This window comes from Rhincodon typus, chromosome 10, assembly GCF_021869965.1.
Source record: "Rhincodon typus isolate 14 chromosome 10, sRhiTyp1.1, whole genome shotgun sequence".
Taxonomy (NCBI): Eukaryota; Metazoa; Chordata; class Chondrichthyes; order Orectolobiformes; family Rhincodontidae; genus Rhincodon; species Rhincodon typus.
Window position 1 is genome coordinate 56,852,078 of NC_063341.1, and position 25,351 is coordinate 56,877,428.

General features: G+C 43.4%; 1 protein-coding gene across 8 annotated transcripts in view; it reads right to left on the reverse strand.

The window, feature by feature from the left end:
• LOC109913946 (CMP-N-acetylneuraminate-beta-1,4-galactoside alpha-2,3-sialyltransferase) overlaps positions 1–25,351 on the reverse strand; it is a 425,675-nt gene that overhangs the window by 329,766 nt on the left and 70,558 nt on the right. For 6 of the 8 annotated variants that reach the window (XM_048602385.1, XM_048602384.1, XM_048602387.1 and 3 more), the window contains exon 4: positions 15,333–15,440. The exons of the other annotated variants lie outside the window; for them this stretch is intronic. In XM_048602385.1, coding sequence (XP_048458342.1) covers positions 15,333–15,440 — 108 coding nt within the window. The remainder of the gene's footprint in view (positions 1–15,332; positions 15,441–25,351) is intronic. 8 annotated transcript variants of the gene reach the window in all.

A 25,351-nucleotide genomic window follows, 5' to 3' on the forward strand; every position in this document is an offset into this window, starting at 1 on the left:
GTCATTCAATAGGATCATGGCTGATCTGATTTTAACCTCAACACTACATTCCTACATATCCCCAATAATCTTTCATTCCCTTGGTAATTAAGGATCTACCTACTTCTCAGCCTTAAATATATATTTTTTAAAAATTTAAAGATATTGCATCTACTGTATTCAACCCTCAAAGAGTAAGAGTAAGTACTGCTCTCAACAACATGACAGCAATGAACATCCATTTCCCACACTTGTATGTTGTGTGCAGATGATCTCTCTGTTCAGAACCAAAGACAACAGAACGGCACACACTCTCGCATGGTTATGTTCTAATTGTGTTAATAACCCGGATGCAAGTACAACTGGTTATTTTGCTGCAGTAGGGTTGCTCCAAGTCCCAACTCACTGGTATTACACTGCATGGTAACTTTACCATTTAGGTTAAAGCATATCAGCACTGGCACTGCCATCAGTTGATGATTAATATTAGTGAATACTGATCCTTGTTCAGTGCTCCAACACTACTACACATCCTTAGTATTGAGTAATCATTCACCCTCTGGTGACAAATTGGAAAAATTTGCTAAATAATGACACATGTAAAAAGGTTGCACTGATGCTTCCATCAGATTCACTTGCCAATATTTTGCTCTTTCTGTCTAGGACTGAAGACTTTTGTCTTTATAAAGTTCATAGAATCACAGAACTGTTATGGTGCAGGAGGAGGCAATTTAACCCATCATGCCTGCATCAGCACATAAAATAAGCATCATTACCCAATATCAATCTCCTGATTTATCCCCATACCCTTGTACATTCTTATTATCCAAATAATCATCCAATGCCCTCCTGAATGCCTTAATTGAACTTGCCTGCACCACACTTTCAGACAATGCAATCCATTCCCTAACTACTCACTATGTGAAAAAAATTTTTCCTCAATTCACTCATGCTCCTTTTTCACATCACTTTAAATCTATGCTCTCTTGCCCTTGTTCTTTTTACAAGTGGGAACAGTTTCTTCCTATCAACTCAAACCAGCTTACTCAAGGTTTTGAAAACCTCTATCAGATTTCCTCTCATGCTTCTTCTGTCTAAGGAGAACAATCCCAACTTCTTCAATCTATCCTCACAACATAAGGTCCTCATTCCAGAACCATTCTTGTGCACCACCTCTGTATTTTCTCCAATACATTCACACCTTTCCTACAATATGATACCTACAACTGTACACTCGAATCACTTCTGTAATGGCACTGTAATCAACCTACAGAATAAAGACAATAGCTCACCACCAGCTTCTTGAGGGCAACTGGGGATGGCCAATAAATGCTGAGTGTTGCTGGCTTAGCCACATCACAAATGAAGAAAGAACATTCCAGCTAAGGTCTAACAAGTTTCTTGTACATCACCTTCTTGCTCTGTACTCTATACCCTTTTAATAAAGCTGACAAAAATGTATGCTTTATCTACTGCTCTACCTGTCCTGCAATCATCACATACACCCAGAGTCTTATTATCAGCCATCCCTTTGTCTTCTCAACTGTCTTTTTCTCTCTGTCTGGGCTCCATCTCCACCTATTCGCTCATTCCTTTCCTTCCAGCAACAGCACATGCTACCACTCCACAATGTTTTCCTAGCTACTAATATTTTTGAAGAAGGGTCACTGAACTTAAAATGTTAACTCTGCTTTCTCTCCAGAAATGCTACCAGGCTCAGATGCCTCCGTGTCTGCTCCCAAGATGGGGTGCTCCACTCCAGAACATCCCAGATGTCCTCTTATTTCAAGGACCGCAACTTCCCCTCTTCAGTGGTCGAAAATGCTCTCGACCGGATCTCTTGCATTTCCCACACCTCTGCCCTCACATTCCCTCTACGCAATAAAAACAAAGACAGAATCCCCCATGGCCTCACGTATCATCCCATTAACCTCCAAATTCAACGTATCATTCTCCGCCACTTCCGTCACCTGCAATCTGACCCCACAGCTAGAGATATATTTCCTTCCCCTCTTCCATAGTGACCGTTCTCTCCGCGACTCCCTCGTCCGCTCCACACTCCCCACCAGCCCCGGCACCTTTCCCTGCAATTGCAGAAAGTGCTACACCTGTCCCTAGACCTCCCCCCTCACCTCCATCCAAGGAACCAAAAAACCTTTCACATCAGATAGAAGCTCACTTAACACATCTGTCAATGTGGTCTACTGCATCCGCTGCTCCCGATGTGGCCGCCTCTACATTAGTGAGGTCAAGCGGAGGCTCGGAGGCCACTTTGAACATGCGCCTGCGCTCTGTTCTTGACAAACGACAACACCTTCCAGTTGCCAACCATTTCAACTCCCCCTCCCACTCTCTGGGCAACATGTCCATTCTGGGCATCCTCCAGTGTCACAACGACGCCACCCAGAAACTGGAGGAGCAGCACCTCATATTCTGCCTTGGGAGCCTACAACCCAATGGTCTCAATGTGGACTTTACCACTTACAAAACCTCCCCACCCCCAGCCTCATCCCATGACTAACCCTCCCTCTCATCCCCCCCTCTGACTTGACACAACCTGTCCATCTTCTCTCCCACCTATCTACTCCTTCCACCTCACTGACCAATCCCCACCACTCCCTACCAGCACTCACCTCTCATGATCCCACCTACCTTCCCCAGCCCCACCCCTTCTCCCTCTATTTGTTTCAGAGCTCCCTTCTCCCTCCCCCATTTCTGAAGAAGGGTCCCGACCTGAAATGTCAACTTTCCTGCTCCTCTGATGCTGCTTGGCCCACTGTGCTCCTCCAGCTCCACACTATGATATCTGCAAATTAATTATGTCCCTCACTTGTTTCAAATAGTCTCCCCACCATTGAGAGGTTAGACTGACTGGCCTGTAGTTTCCTGGTTTAGCACTTGTTCTCTTCTTGAAAACCAGTACTATATTGGCTATCCACCAGTCCCCCGATACCATTCCTATGGCCAGAGAGGAAGTAAAAATTTTTGCAAGCACTTCTGCTATTTCCTCCCTGGCCTCATTCAACAACCCGAGATACAGCTCCAGTGGTGGATGAAATGTATGTACTTTTAAGCCTGCCAAACCACTCAGAACTTCCTGTCTACACTAATTTCTTTAACTGTATCACAGATCTTCTTCATTTTATTTATACTGATATCATTGCTCTCACTAGTGAGCATTGACATAAAGTATTCATGTACAGCCCTACCCACATCCTCTGGTTACACATGCAAATTACCATGGCGGTCCTTAATGAGCCCTGCTCTTGCCCTTGTTGTACTTTTACCCTTATTCTACCTGCAAAACAACTTGGGATTTCCCTTTATATTACCTGCCAGTATCCTTTCAGGTCTCCTTTTAGCTTTTCTAATCTCCTCTTTAAGTTCCCTCTAGCACATTCTATATTCCTTTAAGGCTTCTGCTGTTTTGAGCCCTCAGTATCTGTCATAAGCGTCCCTTTTTCCTCTTAACCCAATCCTGAATGTACCTTGACACCTAGGGACCACAGGATTTGATGGACCCACCTTTTTTCTTGATTGGAACATGCTGGCCCTGTACTCTCTATATGTAATTCTTGAGCGCATCTCACTGTCCTGAGACATATTTACCCAAGACAGGAAGTATCTGTTCCCAGTCTATTCTGACCCATCTTTGACCTTTTCCATAACAATCTTGAATCTAATGGACTTATGATCACTATATGCAAAGCTCTCCCCTTCTGTAGTTCTACGCTATCCTCTTTTCAGTTTACAATTCTTCAAAGGTTAGTATCATCTCAAAACTTTGAAATTGTCCTCTGTAGACCAAGGCCCAGATCATTCAGACATATCAGGAAAAGCAAGGGTCGCAATACCAAACCCTGGGGAACTCCATTGCAAAAAACTTTCCCCAGGTTAAAAATTATCCACTATTAATCTTTGTTTCCTATCACTTAGCCAATTTTGTATCCATGTTGCTACTGACCCTTTTATTCCATGACCTACAACTTGCCTCAAGTCTGTTGTGTGGTGCTGCATCAAATGCCTTCTAAAAAGTCCATGTACACAGAACAATAACATTAGCCTCATCAAGCTCATTAGCCTCCAAAATAGAAACACCAGCAAGTCAAACATGATTTCCCTTTTAGAAATTCACATTGACTTTTCTTGATCAACCCACCTTCTTCCATGTTAATTACTAATTCTATCCTAAATAATTGCCTCTAGAAACTTCCCCACCACTGAAGTTAAATTGACTGGTCTGTAATTTGCTAGGATTATCCTTACAGTGTGTCTTCGAAAAGGTGGTAATGTTTTCAAGTTTCAAGTCTTCTGGCACCTCCCCAAGTCGAGGTAAGACTAAAAGATTGTAGCCAGTGCTCCTGCAATTTCCACTCGCACTTCCTTCAAAATCCTTGGACACATCTCATCCAGGCCTGGTGCCTTATCAACTTTAAGTACTAACAGTGTATCCAGCATTTCTGTTTTGAAACTTCTAGCGGCCAAGTTTCCTCCGCTTCACCATGGCCTGGATTGCATTTCCCTCTTTAGTAAAGACCAATACAAAGTTTTTAATTAACACATCAGACATGTCCAGTCACCAGATGTAAATCCCCTTTTTGGTCCCCAATTGGCTCTACTCCTTTTACCAAAATTTTAGTATTTATATGGCCATAGAGGACGTGGAAAACTTCATATTGGCTGCTAAGTCTTTCTCATAGTTTCTATTTACTGATTTTATATGCTTTTCTACCTCCCCTCTAAACATTCTGCATTCCTCTTGGTTCCTAATTTTATTTTCTGCCTGACATTTGTCATAAGATCACTTATTTATCTTAATTTCCATCTCCTCTATCATCCAAGGAGCCCTAGATTTGTTTGTTCTCCCTTTTGTATTTGACAGAATATACCTTGACCGTACCTGAACAACGTCTTCTTTGAAGTTAGATCATTGTTCAGTTGTTGGATTTTTCAGCCAACCTGTCAATTCAGTCAACCCTGCCCAGCTTTGTTCATGCCCAAATGAAATCCACTCTCCACTAATTGATTTTTCTGACTCTGAATTTTTGCATGTCTTCTCCACAATCATCCTGAATATTAGGATTGTTTAGGATTGGACAAAAGGCTAAAAGTTAATGATGACATTCGACAGCTACATGAGAAAACAGTTTATACAGGATGGGAAAATCAGCTGGGAAAGTTAGGAATAATACTTGACAAGTTGCGTGACCTTGAATGAGTCCTGTGAACATTCTTTACAAACTTAACATGGCACCTCCACTTGCTTTCCCATCCTATGTTTTCTGTACCAGCCAGCAGTTTTGTCTTTCTGTATTTGCTTTCTTTGTGCTAACTGTCTGTCACACTGTACAAGAGAGCTGCTGCTGGACTTCACCTCGGCTCGGAATCGTGAACAGTGCCAGGAACGAACCTAAGTCTCCAGACCAGTCATCGATCAAGGGGTCCTCGAAGGGCAGACAAATGTGAGACTTGTTGCTTTTTTTCTCCCCCTTTTTCTCTTCCATTTATTTTACCATGATAATTATTTATTATTACCATTATAATCCTTATTCTTACTTAATAAATATTCATATTTAAGCAAATTGTTGTTGTCAAGCCTTCTCTTAATAATATTTAACTGAATCTGAAAAGAACCACTTGGATACACGCTACAATCCAAGACACATTTTGGCGATGAGGAATGGGACTCAGGAAAATATTTAAAGATTGGGGAAAGGCTCCGGAGACCTTTCGTATTCCAGGATGGAATGTGGCAGACCCTGGATTCGGGTCTGTAGTGAATGTGTTAGCACAATTAGGGCCCCTGCAAGAATGGGGTACGGTCATAACCAGAAAAAAGGAGAAAGGAGGGTTATTCATACAGGCTACCATACATGAGTGTTTGTGGGAGGCAGGCCTGCCCAAAAGCAAGGACAGTGTGCCACAATGGGATAGTTATTGTTAGCAGCTTAATGTTCTACATGCAGGGAATCAGAAGAGTGCCAGGCCAAAAACAGGCAGTTTCAGGCCACGTTGGCAACAATAGAACAGTGTAACCTCACCCTAACAGAGGCAGTTACGACAGTGTCGGAGAGAGCAGAGAAAAAGTGGAGGAGAAATAGAAGCAGATAGTATGCTGCCTAGCAATGGTACAATTTAAAAAAACAGCAAAACTGTGCAATTGGAAAGCTGACCCAGTCAAAGCACGCGTGTTCTTAACTTCGCAATGGGACTCCAACCATTGGTATTCATCTGATTCAGAGTCTGAAAGGATGGATGAGGAAGAGGTTGCTCCACCTCCAGAGCCATCCTGAGAAGGGACTAACAGCACAACCCCTAATAACAAATAACGCAAAACAGGTAGGAGGACAGAACCCACAAAATGTGAGAATAGTGAGAGATTACGCTATGTCCAAACAGCAGGATTTGGGGTCACGCTTTAAGCGGAAGTCAGGTGAACCCTTGGCCACTTGGTTGACACTGTCATGACACCAAGGTGCCACCCATATTATGCTGAGTGCCACAGAACAAGGGAATCTGGGAGCACTAAGTGTTGAACCATATGTGAATAGTGTCTTTTGAAACATAGGGCAAATTGGATCGTTGTGGAATGCACTGACACTAGCAGTAGGAAACAAATACCCTTCCCCAATAGACTGGGAAGGTGATGTTGAAAAATGAGAGAGCATACTAAAAGGTATAAAACATTTGAGGGATTTGGCTATGCAAGTGGACATGTATTCTCCACAGTTTCAGGGTCCAGACCAGGAAGCTTTCACAGCCGGAATGAGGAACTGGCTCATGCGAAGTGGTCCGGGCTGGATGACAGGTGCCATGTTAGCCCTATTAGGGCCAGCCCAGGGACAGGCAGTGGAACAGTTACAAGATGTGGAAGCTGGTAAGCGAACAGTGAGACCCACCCAAGCAAACGGCGAAGAGGGTCAACAAGTTGGAGATGGGGTGGGTTCGAAGGTGAAACAAAAGATAACCAGAAGGGAAATGTTTGTCGCATTATTAAAAGTAGGAATAGAGAGGAGTAAGACAGACTGAATACCTACAAATGCCGTGTACAGAATGTGGAGGATGCACTGCTCTCCAAAGGGTAAGGAAGTAACCGAGACTGAATCAGACGTGGAAGGAGGAAAGAAAACCACACCAACTGCATCTCCCACAACATCCCTATACCCTAGCATGGAGGAGGTCAGGCAGTTGTAGCGAGCCAGTCAGCCAATTGATTAAGGGTGGGGTCAGAACTCTGGAGTCCGAGTAAGGGAACTTGGTGGCACAACCGGAGACCTGAGGCCACATGTCTCTATCACGGTTTACTGGAGGAAAGGCAATGTACAGCAAGATATCATATTATTAGACACTGGAGCAGAAGTTCCTATTATACGTGGCAATCCACGTAGACATGTAGGACACAGAACAACTACTAATGGATTTAGTGGGGTGATAACACCGGCAGTTAGAGCAAATATTAGAGTGGCCTCGGGGAATGGACCCACGAGCAGTCCCGGTATTGATATCCAACATACCAGAAAATATTATCAGTAGGGACTTGTTAAAAGATACCATCTTACAGAATCCATTGGGCAAATTCTCTTTTGGTATACGAGCTTTGATGGTTACTGTTGGCAAGGCAAAATGGGAGCCCCTCGTTATTCCTCTGCCCACACAAGTGGTTTCAATGAAACAGTATTGTATCCCGAGAGGGCACAAAGAAACTGGAGATACTATACAGGGCCTGTTAGCTGCAGGGATTGTGACACATGCAGTATCTGCGTACAATTGCCCTGTACGGCTTGTAAAGAAGCCTGATGAAAGTTGGCAAATGACAGTTGACTACTGCCAATTCAACAAATGCTGTCAGTGGCCATGCCTGATGTGATCACTGTTATAGAAAATTTGTCACAGGGGCCGAATGCCTGGTATGCCGCTATTGGTCTATCCTATGCCTTTTTCACAATACCAATAAGCCCTGGAATCACAAGCTCAGTTTGCTTTCACATGGGAAGCTCGCCAATATATTTTCTGTCAGCTACCACAAGGATACCTACACAGCCCAACATTACGCCATGGGCTAGTAGCAAGGGACTTAGATACATGTCCATTGCTACCCAAAATTCACGTAGCACATTATATTGATGACATCTTGATGGGGCATCAAGCCAGTACACCGAATTGGCAGCTGCAGTCCTAGCACTGGAAGAAGCCAGGCAGTGTCTGCACATTTATACTGACTCATGGCCAGTAGCCAACAGAATGGCTGTACAGATGCCAACCTGGCAGTCACATGACTGGAAGATTGCTGGAAAGCCCTTGTAGGGAACAGAACTACAGAAACAAATAAGGACAAAGGCACAGAACATGAAAATCACTGTGTACCATGTTGATGCCAATGTAAAGGATAGTTCGGAATCCGCTGATCACAACAATACCGTGGAGGGAATAGTAAAAGTCAGAACGGTTGAAGATGCATCTGGAGTGTACCACACTGGAAAATGGGCTCACGTAAAATCAGGACACTTAAGATATCAAGGCTCTGCGCAATGGGCAAGAGATCGAGGTTTGCATTTACCCACTAACCTGGTGAAATAGGTCATCGGCAAGCATTAGGTATGTCAGAAGGTAAAACATGTATCACTTCCAAAAAAGCTAATAGCACAAATCAAGCAAGAAGATCGATCCGCTCAAATCTGGCAAATTGACTGTGTTGGTCCATTACCATTACAACAACGATATCAATATCTGTTAACTATAGTGGACGCTTATTCTGGAGTAATGCTAGCTTTTCCAACAACCAAAGCAAATTAGCATAACACTGTTGAGGGCCTAGAATAGTTGGATATCCTAGCATGGTGAGCCATTGGATGGTTCATCAGTTGGCAGCTGCTGTACCTAATCTCACGAAAAAGGCCACTGCCGTCATTAATTTGATGAACACTCTATTGTGGTTTTATTCGCACTGATAGTTATTTTTATCATAGTTTTTTTTGGTGTGGATTACATGTTCTTATTATACGTTCTCATGCGGCTAGTGCTGATTTGAGCCTGCATGTGCAACTGTAACATGCGCTGTCAAATATCATCAGGGTGGAACGTATAGGGTTGGACAAAAGGCTAAAAGTTAATGATGATATTTGACAGTTGCATGAGAAAATAGATTATATAGGAGGGGAAAATAGCTGGGAGAGTTGAGATTAATACTTGACAAGCCACATGACCTTGAAGGAGTCCTGTGAACATTCCTTTACGAACTGAACATGACACCTGGACTTGTTTTCCCATCCTGTGTTTTCTGTACCAGCCAGCAGTTTTGTCTTTCCATATTTGCTTTCTTTGTGCTGGCTGTTTATCATACTGTATAAGGGAGAGACAGAGCTTCATTCCAAGCTGCTGTTGGACTTCACCTTGGCTCGGAATCGTGAACAGTGCCAGAAACAAACCTAAGCCTCCTGAACAGCCATCAAATCAAGGGGTCCCCAAAGGGCAGACAGACGTGAGACATGTTGCTTTTCTTTCTTTTTCTCTTCCATTTATTATTACCACTATAATCATTTATCATCATTATTATTCTTACTTAATAAATATTCATATTTAAGCAAATTGTTGATGCCAAGCCTTCTCAGTTATATTTAACCAAATCTGAAAAGAATTGCTTCGATACATGCTGTGATCCAAGATAATGATACAATGATCACTATTTCCAACATATTCCCCAACTGACACGTGATCTACTTAGCCCACCTCATTTCCAATAACCAGGTCCAACAATGCATTCTTTCTTCTTGGACTGTTAACATACTGCTGTAAGAAGCTCTCCTGCCCACAATCCAAGAACACTTGCTTTTCAGTCTGCAAGTATCCCAGTCTGCATTTGGGTAAGTGAAGTCTCCCATCTATGGGCAGCACGGTGCCTTAGTGCTGCTTCACAGCATCAGGGACCCAGGTTCGATTCCACCCTCGGGGGGGCTGTCTGTGTGGAATTTGCACATTCTCCCCGTGTCTTTGTAGATTTGCTCTGGGTACTCCGGTTTCCGCCCACAGTCCAAACAAGTGCAGGCTAGGTGGACTGGCCATGGAAAATTGCCCGAAGTGTTGAGGGATGTGTAGATTAGGTGGATTATAGGGGGATGGGGTCTGGGTGGGATGCTCCGAGGGTTGGTGTGGACTTGTTGGACTGAAAGGCCTGTTTCCACATTGTAGGGATTCTGTGATTCTATGATTATAATTACACTATAATATGGCATCTCTCTAACTTCTGAGCAGATTTGTTTTCCAACAGCCTTTTCACTAATTGGTATTCAATAGACCATACCTAGCAATATAATTTGTTCCTCAGCTCTAGGCAAATTGATTCTGTGCTTGGACCCTCCAAGACATCCTCTTTCGCAAGCGCTGCAATACTGCTACCCCTCCTCCTTTTCTGATTACTTTGTACCCAGGTATATATAACATTCAGTCTTGCTCTTCCTTGAGCCCGGTCTCTTATCGGCACAACATCTTGTTTACCATCCTCTGGACATTCACATGCATGTGGTGCAACCCTCACTTAGATGTAACTTTTTTTATTACTCTGACTTTACCTAATAATCTGCTATTGTGTACATCAGTGCCAGTTGCTTTTCTAAGAATTTTGTGAACACTGGCTTTCTCCTCTACTATTCTCCCACATCTCTGCCAAGTCAATTTAAAGCCCTTCCAAAGCCCTAGAAAAACACGGAGAAGAACTCGGTCCCAGCTTTGAGCAGGTGCAACTCATCTGGCTTGCACAGGTGCAAATTTCCCCAAAGCCCATCCAAGTCCTTGAAATCTAAAGTTCTTCCTCCTGCACCATCTTTCCAGCCACGCATTCAGCTGCCTATCCTTCTATTTGGAGCGGTCGGTTAATTCAGCGAGCTAACTGGTTTTCCTGCAAATGTTTAGTCTCCCCTCAGAATGAGGATAGCACACAAATCAACAGCCACACTTCGCCAGTTACTCTCAAAGACGAAAGGCCCCATACCCACAATGAGCAGGACAAATATGATATATAAAATACCATGCAGCAACTGCGAGAAACACTACATAGGTCAGATGGGCAGGAAACATACCACCAGGATACATGAACACCAACTCGCAGCAAAAACAGCACGCCCAATTCTACCTCCTTTCATTCACTTTGACAGAGAAGGACATCAATTCGACTGGGACAAAGTTACAGTACTGGGTCAAGCAAGACAAGGACAAGCACGAGAATTCCTGGAGGCCTAGCTTTCAACCACTGATGCAATTAACAAACATGTTGAAATACATCCCATCTACATACCAATACGGTATAAAACCATAAACAAGACTGTCCACCATGACAAACTGGACCATATAAATTCAAAGCAGGATAGAACAATAACGCTTCAACTGAGGCTACATAGCACTGACGATGTCACCAAGAAGGGAGATGAAATGTTTGTTTGAAAACCTGTCAGCTCGTTGAACCAACCAACAATTCCAACCGCAACCCGAGCCACAGATCTTTGTTAAAACATTATCCTTCTATTTCTGTACTCACATGCATGTGGCATTGGGGGTAATCTAGAGATTATTACATTTGAGGTCCTGCTTCCTAACTTTATACCAAGCTTCCTAAATTCCAACGGCACGACCTCATCCCCCTTCCTACACAAGTCACTGGTACCAACCTGGACCAGGACATTTGGTTTTTCTACTTAAACTTGCTTCCCTTACACTAACATTACTCTATTTTCCTTACTGTACTTTAAGTAAATTACTTTATTATAATCAGCCCTGACTTTTACTTATTCCTGTTGTTTCTCAGTTAATCCCTTGTTCCAAAAATACACTTTTCAAAAAAAAAATCACAAACCAATCAACTCATCACTTCCTTGTGACACCATTTGACCTTTTTTTCTCTCTCCCAATCAGCAGTGGTTTGAAACTGTGACTGTTAAAGCTATGCCTCCCCTCTTGCTGCTGGGTCCTTGATCCTGAGCCTCAATACATTCTCTCACCGCTGTGTTGAAACAGAAATGCTGGGGTCTCCATCCTGGGCCTAAACATATTCTCTAACTTATGGCAAAGTTCCTCCAATGATTGGCATGAAGTAGTGAGATATCTTCAGAGATTTATTTGGATCTTTTGAGTTGATTCATACTCTCAACTTGTTTTAATGCTATCATGCTACCAACTCACTTTCTAGGAGTTGTCACCTTCCTGGTCTATCTTTTTCATCCTTTCAATCTTGACTTTCAGGCTGACCTTGAGAACAGCTAGAACTTGCCTCAGTGGATGCTGTCTTGGTCTTAGCTACATATCTATATACAAATGATACAATAATTGGTGAGGTGGTAAATAGTGAGGAGCATGGCCTTAGACTAAAGAGGATATAAACGGGCTGGTCAGATACGCTGATCAGTGACAAATGGAATTCAATTCACTTGGGCAGGACAACAAGGCAGGTTGAAAAATAAGTACCCTGGCATGTACCAAGGATCAGAGGGACCTTGGTGTGCACATCTACAGATTGTTCAGGGTATCAGGATAGGTTGATAAAATGGTTAAGGAGGCATATGCTATACTTGCCTTTATTCATAGATCATAGAAGATCACAGAACCCCTACACTGTGGAAACAGGCCCTTCGGCTCAACAAGTCCACACCGAACCTCAGAGCATCCTACCTAGACCCCATACCCCTATAACCCACCTAATCTACACATCCTTGAACACTATGAGCAATTTAGCATGGCCAATCCACCTAGCCCGCACATCTTTGGACTGTGGGAGGAAACCGGAGGACCTGGAGGAAACCCACACTCACGGGGAGAAGGTGCAAACTCCACATAGACGGTCGCCAGACGTTGGAATCGAACCCGGGTCCCTGGTGCTATGAGGCAGCAGTGCTAACCACTGAGCCACCGTGCCGCCCCAACAGCGCAGGCACCGCTGGCATTTGAAACCAGGATCTCCTGTTTACTAGACAGGCGCATTAACCAACTAAGCCACTGTGCCAGTCGAGGCATTGAGTTTAAGAGCAAGGACGTTATGCTGGAACTATATAAAATGTTGACTGGGCCACAATTAAAGTACTGTGTACAGTTCTGGAATCCACATTATTGGAGGGATGTGATAGCACTGGAGAGAATGCAGAGTACCATGACCTTGGCTGGAGAGTTGTTTATCAAAAGGTTGGACAGACTAGGGTTGTTAACTTTTGAGAAGATGAGAGTGAAATGGGGCATAATTGATATGTATAAAATTATGAGGGGCTTAGATAGGACAGACAGATAGAAACTTTTTCACCCAGGGGTAGTGAGAATCTGGAACTCACTGCTTGTAAGGGGTTGTAAAGGCTATCATAACGTTTAAGAAGCATTTAGACACACACTTGTAATGCCAAGGCATAGAAGGCTATGAAACAAGTACTGGAAATTGGGATTGTAACAAATGAGTTGTTCTTTTTGCACAGCATGGACACAGTGGGCCAAAGGGCCACTTTCTGCGCTGTAAATCTATGATTCTATCAACTTGGAGGTGAATTTCACCAGGAAGACATATTAAACCAGTAAACACACTGTTGTATTTCTCCGAGACGTTCCGCAGTCAACGGTTTAGTGTGCTGCGACATACTACAAATTTATTTTGGCATATTAAGGATTTTTAGTCCAAATTTCAGACTTGCTCTTGCTGAGACGAATGGCTGTTGCTTGCCATCTATGATCTGGAACTGCATATTTTCACTTGTCCGTGCACTGGACTCGGAGTAATCTGTTTCCTCAGCATCAATATGGTGCCATCAGATAGCCTCAAACTTTCATCTGAGACTTCATTTTTGGATCACCACATTTAGCCACTCCACACAGGTCTTAAAGTTATGACATTGTATGACACAACAGTGTCCACCTTATATTTTATGTTAACTTGGTGTTCTCCTTCTGACAAACCATTTGTCATCTATCAACCTGACTGAGCTGACCTGTTGCATGGTGTAGGGTGATTTGTCACAAGCTTCAGCTGATATCTCTTTGGAATCCATCTGCAACTACTTGTGGAGTCTCCTCTTTGCCAAACACCTGTGTGCAAAATAATTTAGCTTCTTACAGCAAGAATGTTCATTCCCCTTCTTTTCCTTTGCATGACTTGCATCCTGTCCTTGGTCTGTGATATTTCTGCCCTTTTAGCCCGGAATATCTTTCAGCATAATGCAAGGCTTGGTCTGTCTTGCCATAATTATACTCTAGCTGCTGACTTACAACTTCTGCACTTCACACATCAAATGCTTTCCAGAGAATGTGTTTTGGCTCTCTCATTAGAGGTGTTCTCACTGCAGGATTTCATATTCCTACTACGAATCCTGTCTTTACTTAGATCATCTTTTAGTTGCTCAAAGTCACTTCTGAGTAATTTTCACGTAGAAAAATAAATGGACTCTGTTTCACCTTATGCCTTAATATCAAACACACACACAGTTAATAACTGATGTTCGCTTGGAGTTCAAAACATGCCTTTAAGACTTTCAAAATATCTGTTGTCCATATCTTTTATTCCTTGGAGATTAGAGTAGAATCACTGTGAAACAGCCCCTCCCCAACAGTCATAAAAATATTGCCACTCATAGCTCCTATTTTTACAGAATTCACTGTCATAATTTCGACATTGAGAGCATAAAAACTGTTAGTTCTGCTTCATCTAAACTTCAACCCTAGTGAAATCAATCCTAGTGACTTTAGGAAAGAAAATCATAACTTTGCATTTTAAAAAAATGTAGAGTTATCAATATTATAAAAAATTATTCTTTACTGTTTCACAAAGATCCCAGCAAAATGAAATTGATTTGAACCCAATCTACACCATATCAAATTCTTTTAAGAGCATCAATAACACTCTGGGGTATTAAGTGTACTTTTTACAATATAGTCCTAATTTGGACAAAAACCGCTCGGAATGACTCTGAATGAAATACAGCAGACAGGTTATTCAACTACAGGTTAACAGCACAGTCGAACACAAATTCAACTTCATCCCAGTCCTCCAGATCACAAATTAAATGCATGCAACAGAAAATTATTTTGTTGTTGCCCTCACCTAAATGTTTGTTTTGCATCTCTGCTTTAAAATGCAAATTCACAAGGCATTCCATTTGTTGAGAAGAGTTTTGTTCCTTATAAAGCTATGAAACCAATTGATAAAAAGCTCATTTGGGTTTTACATGCAAATTGTGTGCATTCTCAATAGATATCGTGAATATTAATCAACATAATGTATAGTAATCATACCTCCTACACAAATGAGTAATATTGCACATATTCACTTATCGTCATGGCCAGTGATATGGCATTATGTGGGGCTACAACGCAAGTCCCTCAATTTCTGCACTTACCGAATGTAGCCCAATGTGGGTTGGGAAGGAATAAAAAGTCTGTCTTTGTGGGTATCAGCATTTGCACAGCCATCTCTTCTGTTGTCCACCACTGGATTCTCCAGTTCCCTAAGAGTTACCCACAAATTACATTTTCAGAACTTTCTAACAAGTATGATATACAAGTACTCATACGACAGATAGGATTCTGTCACTCTATACAGTGCAAATCATTAGTTTGGAACAAACCATAAACTAACCAAGCACTTGTTATGACACCCCTCACCAGAAAGCTGCACAACTATTCGTTATAAATAAAATAGAGATGCAGGGCCAGGCAATGCATTGTACCTGCAGGATGTGGGGGCTGGTGGACCCATTGTGCTTCGGAGTGATCAGATCTGTAGCAAGTATTGATTGCTTGAGGAACTCTAGCCCAGAGTTGATGAGCTGGAGTCCAATCTTCAAACACTGCAGCATATCAGGCAGGGGGAAGAGTTATCTGGGCATTGGGTTTCAAAAAGCAGCCACACATCTTACAGTAACTACTTCGAATTCAGTTAGGGATCAGCCACAGGAGGGTGTGACAATGAGCAAAGCAGGTAGAGGAATCCAGGAGGTGGTGCTGAAGGAGCCTCAGCCCTTAAGCTTCTCTAACAGGTTTAAGATTCTTGCTCCGTGTGGATCGTGGTACAACAAACCATTTAAGAGTGGTATGGAGAAAGAAGAGAAATATAGCTGTAATCGGGAATAATATAATCAGGGGAACAGACATTTCTGTGTTCCTAGGATCAAGAGTCTGAAGGCTCTGTTGCCTGTGTTCAGGATGTCTCATCTGGGCTGCAGAGGAACTTGGAGTGGGAGAGGAAAGATCCAGTTGCCATGGTCCAAACTGGTACCAATGATACAGGCAGAAAGAGGAAAGAGATTCTGCTGAGAGAATATGAAAAACTAGGGGCTAAATTAAAAAGTGGGACCGAAAAGGTAATAATCTCTGTATTACCACCTGAGACACAACTAAATTCACATAGGATCGACAAGATTAAAGAGGTATACACATGGCTCACAGATTGGTGCAGGAGAAATGGGTTCAAATTCATGGGACATTGGCACCAGTACTGAGGAAGGAGGGAGCTGTTCTGATGGAACAGGGTCTATTCCAGTCATGCTGGAACTACAGTCCTGGTGAATCGCAAAGCTAGGGCTCTGGATAGGGCTTTAAATTAAAAAGGTCAGGAGGTGTCATTTGCATAGAAAATTATGAAAAAAGTTAAAGTGGGGAGCGCTCAGCAGAGGTTTCCAGAACAAGTAATAGGACACAGAGCATGGAAAGGCTCAGGAATCTAAATTCAGGCACAGTAAATAAGGGGACGACTACGAGAAGGGAGGCAGTCATTGCAGGACAGATTTATTTTTATTTATTCATGGGATGTGGGCATCATTGACTAGGCCAGCATTTACTGCCCCTCCCTAATTGCCCAGAGGGCAGTAAAGAGTCAACCACATTGCTGTGGGTCTGGAGTCACATGTAGGCCAGACCAGGTAAGGATGGCAGCTTCTTTCCCTAAAGGACATTTGGTGTTGTACTTGAATGCACACAGTGTACGAAACAAGACAAATAAAGCTTGTAGCGCAGATTGAAATTGGTGGGTACGATGTTGTGGGTATCACAAAGACATGGCTACAAGGGAATCAAGCTGGGAACTAAATGTATAACGATTTGCTTCCTATAAAAGGACAGGCAGATGGACAGAGCGGGCAGGGTTGCCTTGCTAGTAATAAATGAAACTAAATTGATAGCAAGAAGCAATATACGTGGGAAGGCATAGAGCTGAGGATCCGCAAAGCAAAAAAATGACCTTGATGGGAGTTATATTCAGGCTTCCTGGCAGCAGAGCCGTTGGAGTGCAGGTTCATTGTTCCTTGAAAGTGGAGTCACAGGTAGACAGGATAGTGAAGGCGGCGTTTTGGTGTGCTTGCCTTTATTGGTCAGTGCTTCGAGTATAGGAATTGGGAGGTCACGTTGCGGCTGTACAGGACATTGGTTCAGCCACTTTTGGAGTATTGTGTACAATTCTGGTCTCCCTCGGACATTGAGAAACTGGAAAGGGTTCAGAAAAGATTTACAAGGATGTTGCCAGGGTTGGAAGGTTTGAGCTATAGGGAGAGGCTGAATAGGCTGTGGCTATTTTCCCTAGAGACTTGGGGCTGAGGGGTGACTTAACAGAGGTTTATGAAACGAGAGGCATGGATAGGGTAAATAGACAAGGTCTTTTCGCCACAGTGCGGGAGTCCAAAACCTGAGGGCATAGGTTTAAGGTGAGAGGGGAAAGATATAAAAAGGACAAATAGGAGCAACCGTTTCACGCAGAGGGTGGTGTATGTATGGAATGAGCTGCCAGAGGAAGTGGTGGAGGCTGATATGATTACAAGATTTAAAAGGCATCTGGATGGGTCTATGAATAGGAAGCGTTTAGAGGGATATGGGCCAAATTCTGGCAAATGGAAGTACATATCTGGCCGGCATGCACAAGTTGAACCGAACAGGCTGTTTCCGTGCTGTGTATCTCTATGACTCGATGTGGGGAAGAAAATAAATCAGGAGATAGAAAGGCATGTAAGAAAGGCACTCATCAATCCTCGCTAGGGGCTTCAATATGCAGGTAGACTGAGAAAATCAAGTTGGCAGCAGATTGCAAGAAAATAAATTTAAGAAATGTCAACAAGATGGTTCTTTGGAGCAGCCTGTGGTAGAGCCTACTAGGGAACAGGCAATTCTGGATTTGGTGATGTGTAATGAGGCAGTTTGAGAGGGAAAAGCTGGAATCAAATGTAATGGTAATACAACTGAGTAAAGGTAACGACAACGGCATGTGTGAGGACCTGGCCAGAGTTGATTGGAAGGGGAGCCTCGCAGGGAAGATGCTGGAGCAGAAATGGCGGAGCAGAAATGGCAGGTGTTTCTGGGAATAGTTCAGGAGGCACTGCAGAAATTAATCCTAAGCAAAAAGAAATATATTTTATAGACTTATTAATTAAACTCCATAGCCACAGCAATGTGGGTGACTCTCAACTGCCCTCTCAAATGGCCTTGCAAGACAATCAGTTGGATGAATCAACACAAAGTCTCAAGAAAGATATGAAACTAAACGGACAACCTGGCATCGACCCAGGCATTGGAAAAGACAAAGACAGAAACAGCCATGTCAACCCTGCAAATTCCTCTTTACCAACATCTGGAAGCTAATGGAAAAACTGGGATAACAGTCTCACAGACTTGTCAAGCAACAGCCTGACACAGTCACACTCACGGAAACATACTCTACAATGTCCCAGACATCATCATCATCACGATCCATGGATACGTCCTGGCTCACCGGCAAGACAGACCCAGTAGAGGAGGCTGCCAACAGTGCTATACAGTAGGGGCAGACTGGACCCGGGAGTTCTCAACACTGACTCCAGATCCATAAAGTCTCATGGCTTCAAGCTAAACATGGGCAAGGAAACTTCCATGTACTGTCCTACCACAGCTGATAAATCTGTATTCCTCTATGTTGAACAACACTTGGAGGAAGCACTGAGGGTGGCAAGGTGCAAAATGTACTCTGGGTGGGGGATTTCAATTTCCACCATCAAGGCTTGGCAACAGCACTGCAGACTGAGCTGATCAGGTCCTAAAGGACATTGCTGCTAGACTGGGTCTGTGGCAGGTGATGAGGGAACCAAGAGGGAAAAACATACTTGACCTTATCCTTAACAATCTGCCAGATAAAGATGCATCTATCCATGACAGTATTGGTAAGAGTGACCACCTCACAGTCCACTTGGAGAAGAAGTCCCACCTTCCCATTGAGAATAACCTCCATCGTGTTACGTGGCACTATTACTGTGCTAAATGGGACAAACTTTGAACACTATTTGCAACTCAAGACTGGGCATCGATGAAGTGCTGTGACTATTAGCAGCAGAACTGTACTCCAGCACAATTTGCAGCCTCATGGCCTGCCATATTCTCTACTCCACCATTACCATCAAGCCAGGAGATCAACCCTGGTTCTATGGAAAGTGCAGGAAGGCATTCCAGGAGCAGCACAGAGAATAGCTAAAAACAAGACGTCAACCTGGTGAAGCTATCAAACCAAGACTACCTGCATCCCAGACAACATTATCAAGTGATAGATAGAGCTAAGCAACCCAAAAGCAATGGATCAGATCTATGCTCTGCACTCCTATCACATCCAATTGTGAATGGTACTGAACAATCAAACTCACTGGTGGGTGGAGGTTCCACAAATATCAATGATGCAAGAGTCCAGCACATCAGTGTAAATGATAAGGCGGAAGCATTCACAGCAATCCTCATCCAGAACTGCCAAATGGATAATCCATCTCAGCTCCTCCAGTGGTCCCAAGCATTACAAATACCAGTCGTCAGCCAATGTGATTCACTGCGTGTGATGTCAAGAAATGTTTGGAGGCACTGAATACTACAAACATCCTGACAGCATTCCGCCAATAGTACTGAAGGCTTATGCTCCAGAACTTGCTGCTCCCCTAGCCAAGCTGTTCCAATACAGTTGCAACACAAGCAGCTACTCAACAATGTGGAAAATTGCACAGGTTTATCCTGTACATGAAAAGCAGGGAAAATCCAACTGAGCAAATTACCATCCCATCCGTCTACTCACGATCTACAGTGAAGCGATGGAAGGTGGCATTAACAGTGTTATCAGCAGTATTTGCTCAGTAATAACCTACTAGTGATGTTCAGTTTTGTTTCTGCTGAGCTCCTGACCTCATTACAGTCTTGGCTCAATTATATACAAAAGAGCTGAATTCTAGAGGTGAGGTAAGTGATAGCCCTTAACATCAAGGCCGCATTCAATGGTGTGTGGCATCAAGGAGCCACAGCAAAACTGGAATCAATGGGTATCTCCGAGGAGTCATAGCTGGCACATAGAAAAATGGTTGTTGGAAGTGAGTCATGTCAGCCTCAAGACATCTCTGCAGGAGTTCCTCAGGATAGTGTACTTGACCAAACCATCTTCAGCTGCTTTATCCATGGCCTTCACTCCATCATAAAGGTCAGACGTGAGAATGTTCGCCAATGATGCACACTGTTCAGCACCATTCACGTCTCCTCAGATATTGAAGCAGTCCATATTCAAATACAAACAAGATCTGGACAATATCTATACTTGGGCTGAGAAGTGGCAAGTAACATCCACACCACACAAATGCCAGGCAACGACCATCTGTAATAAGAAATAATCAAACTACCACACCTTGACATTCAATGGTATTATCATCACTGAATCCTCCACTATCAACATCCTTGGGGTTACCATTGACAACCAAACTCAAGTGGACTCGCCACATAAACAGAGTGGCTACAACACCAGGTCATAGGCTAGAAATACTGAGGCAAGGACATCACAACTCCCCACATCCTGTCTACCATCTATAAGGCACAAATCAGGAGTGTGACAGAATACTCCCCACTTGCTTGGATGCGTGCAGCTTGAACTATGCTCAATAAATGTGACACCATCAGGAACTTAGCAGCCCACTTGATTGGCACCACATCCACAAGCATCCACTCATTCTCAACCAACACACAGTAGTAGCAGTGTATATTATCACAGGATGCACAGTGGAAACCCACCAAAGATCCTTAGACAGCACCTTTCAAACCCATGACCATTTCTATCTAGGACAAGGCAGCAGATACTTGGGAACACCACCTGCAAGTTCCCCACCAAGCCATTCACTATCCTAACATGGAAATATAATCACCATTACCTCACTGACGTTGAGTCAAACTCCTAGAATTCACTCCGTCAGGGCATTGTGGGTTAACCTACAGGATGTGGACTGCACTGGTTAAAGAAAGCAACTCACCACCAACTTCTCTAGGCTACCTAGAGAAGTAACAAATGCTGGCCAGCCAGCGATAGCTACAAGCCAGGAATATAAAAGAAACAGGGTGCATTTAAAAACCAGCAGAAGATAACTAAATAAGCAATAAGTGGGGAGAAGCTGAAATATAAGGGTAAGCTAGCTGGTAAGTCAAAAGATTAAAAGAGTTATTTTTAGATATTTAGAAAAGGCAAGAGCAGACAATGGACAGCTGACAAGTGAGGCTGAGGAAGTAGTAATGGAGAACAAAGAAATGGCAGAGAAACCAAATAGGTACTTTGCAGCAGTTTTCATAGCGGAAGACACCAGCAGCATACCAGAACTTCAAGACAGCCGGGTATAGAGGTGAGTGCAGTGGCCATCCAAGGAGAATGTGTTGGAGAGGCTAAAGAGTCTGAAGGTGGATAAAAGACCTAGACCAGAGGAACTACGTCCCAGAGTTCTGAAGGAGATTGCCAAGGAGATGGTAGGGGTATTACTAATGATCTTTCAGGAATCACTGAAGTCAGGGAGGATCCCAGAGGACTGGAAAATGGCTAATGTTGCACCTCTGTTTCAGAAGGGAGGGACACAGAAGGCAGGATACCACAGGCTGGTGAGTCTGACCTCAGTCGTTGGTAAGATTTTACTGGGTGATATTAAGGATGAGATTGCAAATACTTGGAAGTGTATAGTAAAATAGGGCTGAGACAACATGGCTTAGTCAACAGTAGGCTGACAAATTTGATTCAAATTTTTGAGGAAGTAACAAGCAAGTTACACAAAGGAGAGCCAGTGAACATGATCAATTTTGATTTCCAGAAGGCCTTTGACAAGGTGCTACACAGGACCCTGCGAAATAAGAGCCCATGCTTGGGCAAGGTGCTAGCACAGATAGAGGATTGGGCCGACTGGCAGAAGGCAGAGAGTGGGGAGAAAGGGGTCATTTTCAGGAATGAAAGCAAGTGACTAATTGAGTTCTGCTAGGATCAATGTTGGGAATCACAACTATATTAATATATCAGTGATCTGACCGAAAGAAGTGAGGACATTGTTGCTAAGTTTGCAGATGACACAAAGATGGGTGGAAGGGCAGATAGTGTTAAGGAAGTGAGGAGGCTTCAAAAGGACTTGGACAGACTAGGACAACGAGAAAAGTGGCACATGGATTACAAAGTGTGAGGTTATGCATTTTGGTGGGAAGAATAGAAGCATAAACTATTTTCTAAATGGGGAAAGACTTTGGAAATCTGAAGCACAAAGGGACTTGGGAGTCCTTGTTCAGAATTCTCTAATGATTAACGCGCAAGTTCAACTGGTATTTGGGGAGGCAAATGCAAAGTTAGCATTCATTTCATAGAATCCCCATGGTGTGGAAACAGGCCATTCAGCCCAACAAGTCCACAATGACCGTCCGAAGAGCATCCCACCCAGACACACCCCCTGTCCTTTCTCTGTAACAGTTCCTATGGCTAACACACCTAACCTACCCATCCCTGAACACAATGGGCAATTTAGCACGGCCAATCCACCTAGCCTGCACATCTTTGGACTGCACTCAACAGAAACCCATGCAGACACGGGGAGAATGTGCAAACTCCACAGAGTCACCCAAGGGTGGAATCGAACCCAGATCCCTGGTGCCATGAGGCAGCAGTACTAACCACTGAGCCACCATGCCACCCCAGAGGGCTAGAATACAAGAGCAGTAATGTACTGGTGAAGTTGTACAAGGATCTGGTCAGACCACATTTGGAATATTGCAAGCAGTTTTGGGCCCTGTATTCAAGGAAGAATACGCTGATGTTGGATGGGATCCAGGGGTGGTTTACAAGAATGATCCCAGGGATGAAAGGCTTGTCTGATGAGGAGCAGTTAAGGACTCCGGGTCTGTACTCGGTGAAGTTTTAAAGGATGAGGGGACACCCTTACAGGAAGTGAATTCCAAATTCCCACACCCACATCTCCTCTAAATCTTCTGTGCTTTACCTTAAATCTATGCCCTCTGGTCATTGATTCAACATCAAGGGGAAAGGTTTCTTCCTGTTTACCCTTACTATGCTCCTCAATTTTATACATCTCAATCCTCTTCCCTCTACTCGAAGGAAAACAAAACCCAGTCTGTCCAATCTCTCTTCAGAAAAAATTCTCCAGCCCAGGAAATGTCCTGGTAAATCTGCTCTGCAAACTCTCCAGTGCAGTTAAATCCCTCCTATAATGTGGATTCCAGACTGCACACAACACTCTAGCTGTGGCATAATGAAAATTTTACACATTTCCAGCATAACCTTCTCTTAAACTTGATACCTTATCTAATAAACAGAAGTATAACATATGCCTTCTTAACCATTTTACTCACCTTAAGGGACCAATGTACATGCACACCAAGATCCCTCTGAACTTTGGTGTTTTCCAGGGTCTCATCATTCATTGTGTACCTCCGCTGCCTCGTTTGTCCTGCCCAAGTGCATCACCTCATGTTTATCTAGATTAAATTCCACTTGCCACTGATCAGTCCATCTAACTAACCCGTTTATATCCTCTTGTAAATTATGACTGTGCTCCTTATTATTTGCCAATTCAACTTTTGTGCCATCGGCAAACTTACTGATCAACCCTCCTATATTCAAGTCAAAATCATTCATATAAACCACAAACAGTAAGGGCCACAACACTTGCCCCATGTAGGACTCCACTGAACACACAGAAAGGCACTACAACAATCACCCTGTGAAGTTTTTGAGAAGATTTGTAGCTTGGGTTGTGGATGAAGTTGTAAACTTGCTCACCAAGCCAGTGTGTTTGGTTGCAGACATTTCATCACCCTACTAGGCAACATCATCAGTGCGCCTCCAGTGAAGCACTGGTGTTCCATCCTGCTTGTTATTTACATACCTCGGTTTGCTGGAGTAGTTGGTACTACTTCCGGTTTTGTTCTTCAGTGGTTTGTATATCGGGTCCAGTTCAATGTGTTTGTTGACGGAGCTCCGATTGAAATGCCAGGCCTCCAAGAATTCCCTGGCATGTCTCTGTTTGGCTACTGACGAACATAAAGGACCCCATACCCACAACCAATAAAACTAATGTAATATACAAAACACCATGCAAGGACTGTGAGAAACATTACAAACTGGAAGAAAACTGGCAATGAAGGATATACGAACACCAACTAGCCACCAAGAGGTGTGACCAATTCTCACTGATCTCAATACACACAAAGAAGCACACGATTGACTGGGACAACACATCCATAAATAGCATAAGCCAAACAGGCACATGCCAGGGAATTCCCGGAAGCCTGGCATTCCAACCGGAACTCTGTCAACAAACACTGAACTGGACCCGATATACAAACCACTGAAGAACAAAACCAGAAGTAATACCAACTACCCCAACAAACCGAGGCACATAAATGACAAGCAGGACAGAACATCAACACTTCACCGGAGGGAAACTGACAATGTTACCTAGCAGGGTGACGAAACATCTGCAACCAAACACACCGGCTCGGCGAGCAAACCTGCAACCTCAATCACCTTCTGCTTCCTGCTGGTCATCCAAATGTGGGTACAATTTACCAAATTTCCTTGGATCCTATATGGGCCCTTACTTTTACTATCAGTCTCCCATGCGAGACTTTGTCAAAAACTTTGCCAATTCAAAAATTCAAACAAGTTGTTCTGACATGACCTTCCCTTAACAAAACCTGCTGACTCTTCTTGATTAATCCCTGCCTCTCCAAATGCAGATTAATTCTGTCCCTTAGAATTGCTTTCAATAGTTTCTCCAGCAAGGTTAAACTGACTGGTCTGCACTTCCCCAGTTTATCCTTTACTCCCTTAAACAGTACTACATTGGCTGTCTTCCGGCCAGAAAGGAATTGAACATTTTTGCAAATATTTTCTTTACAAGATTCAAGTGAGCATATATCCAGGTGACACGTTACACCAGATGCGTTTAGGACACCGACTGTTAACACGTGGCTTAGGGCTGGCACAACTAGTGGCATTAATGATCTCTGCCTCCTTTTATTCATGGAATAATGATAATTAATGGGAATGCTGCTATTGAGTGACAAACAGGTTCACCTTCCTTGCAACCAGTTATTGCAATGTAGCATCCAAGAAGGCTCACAATCT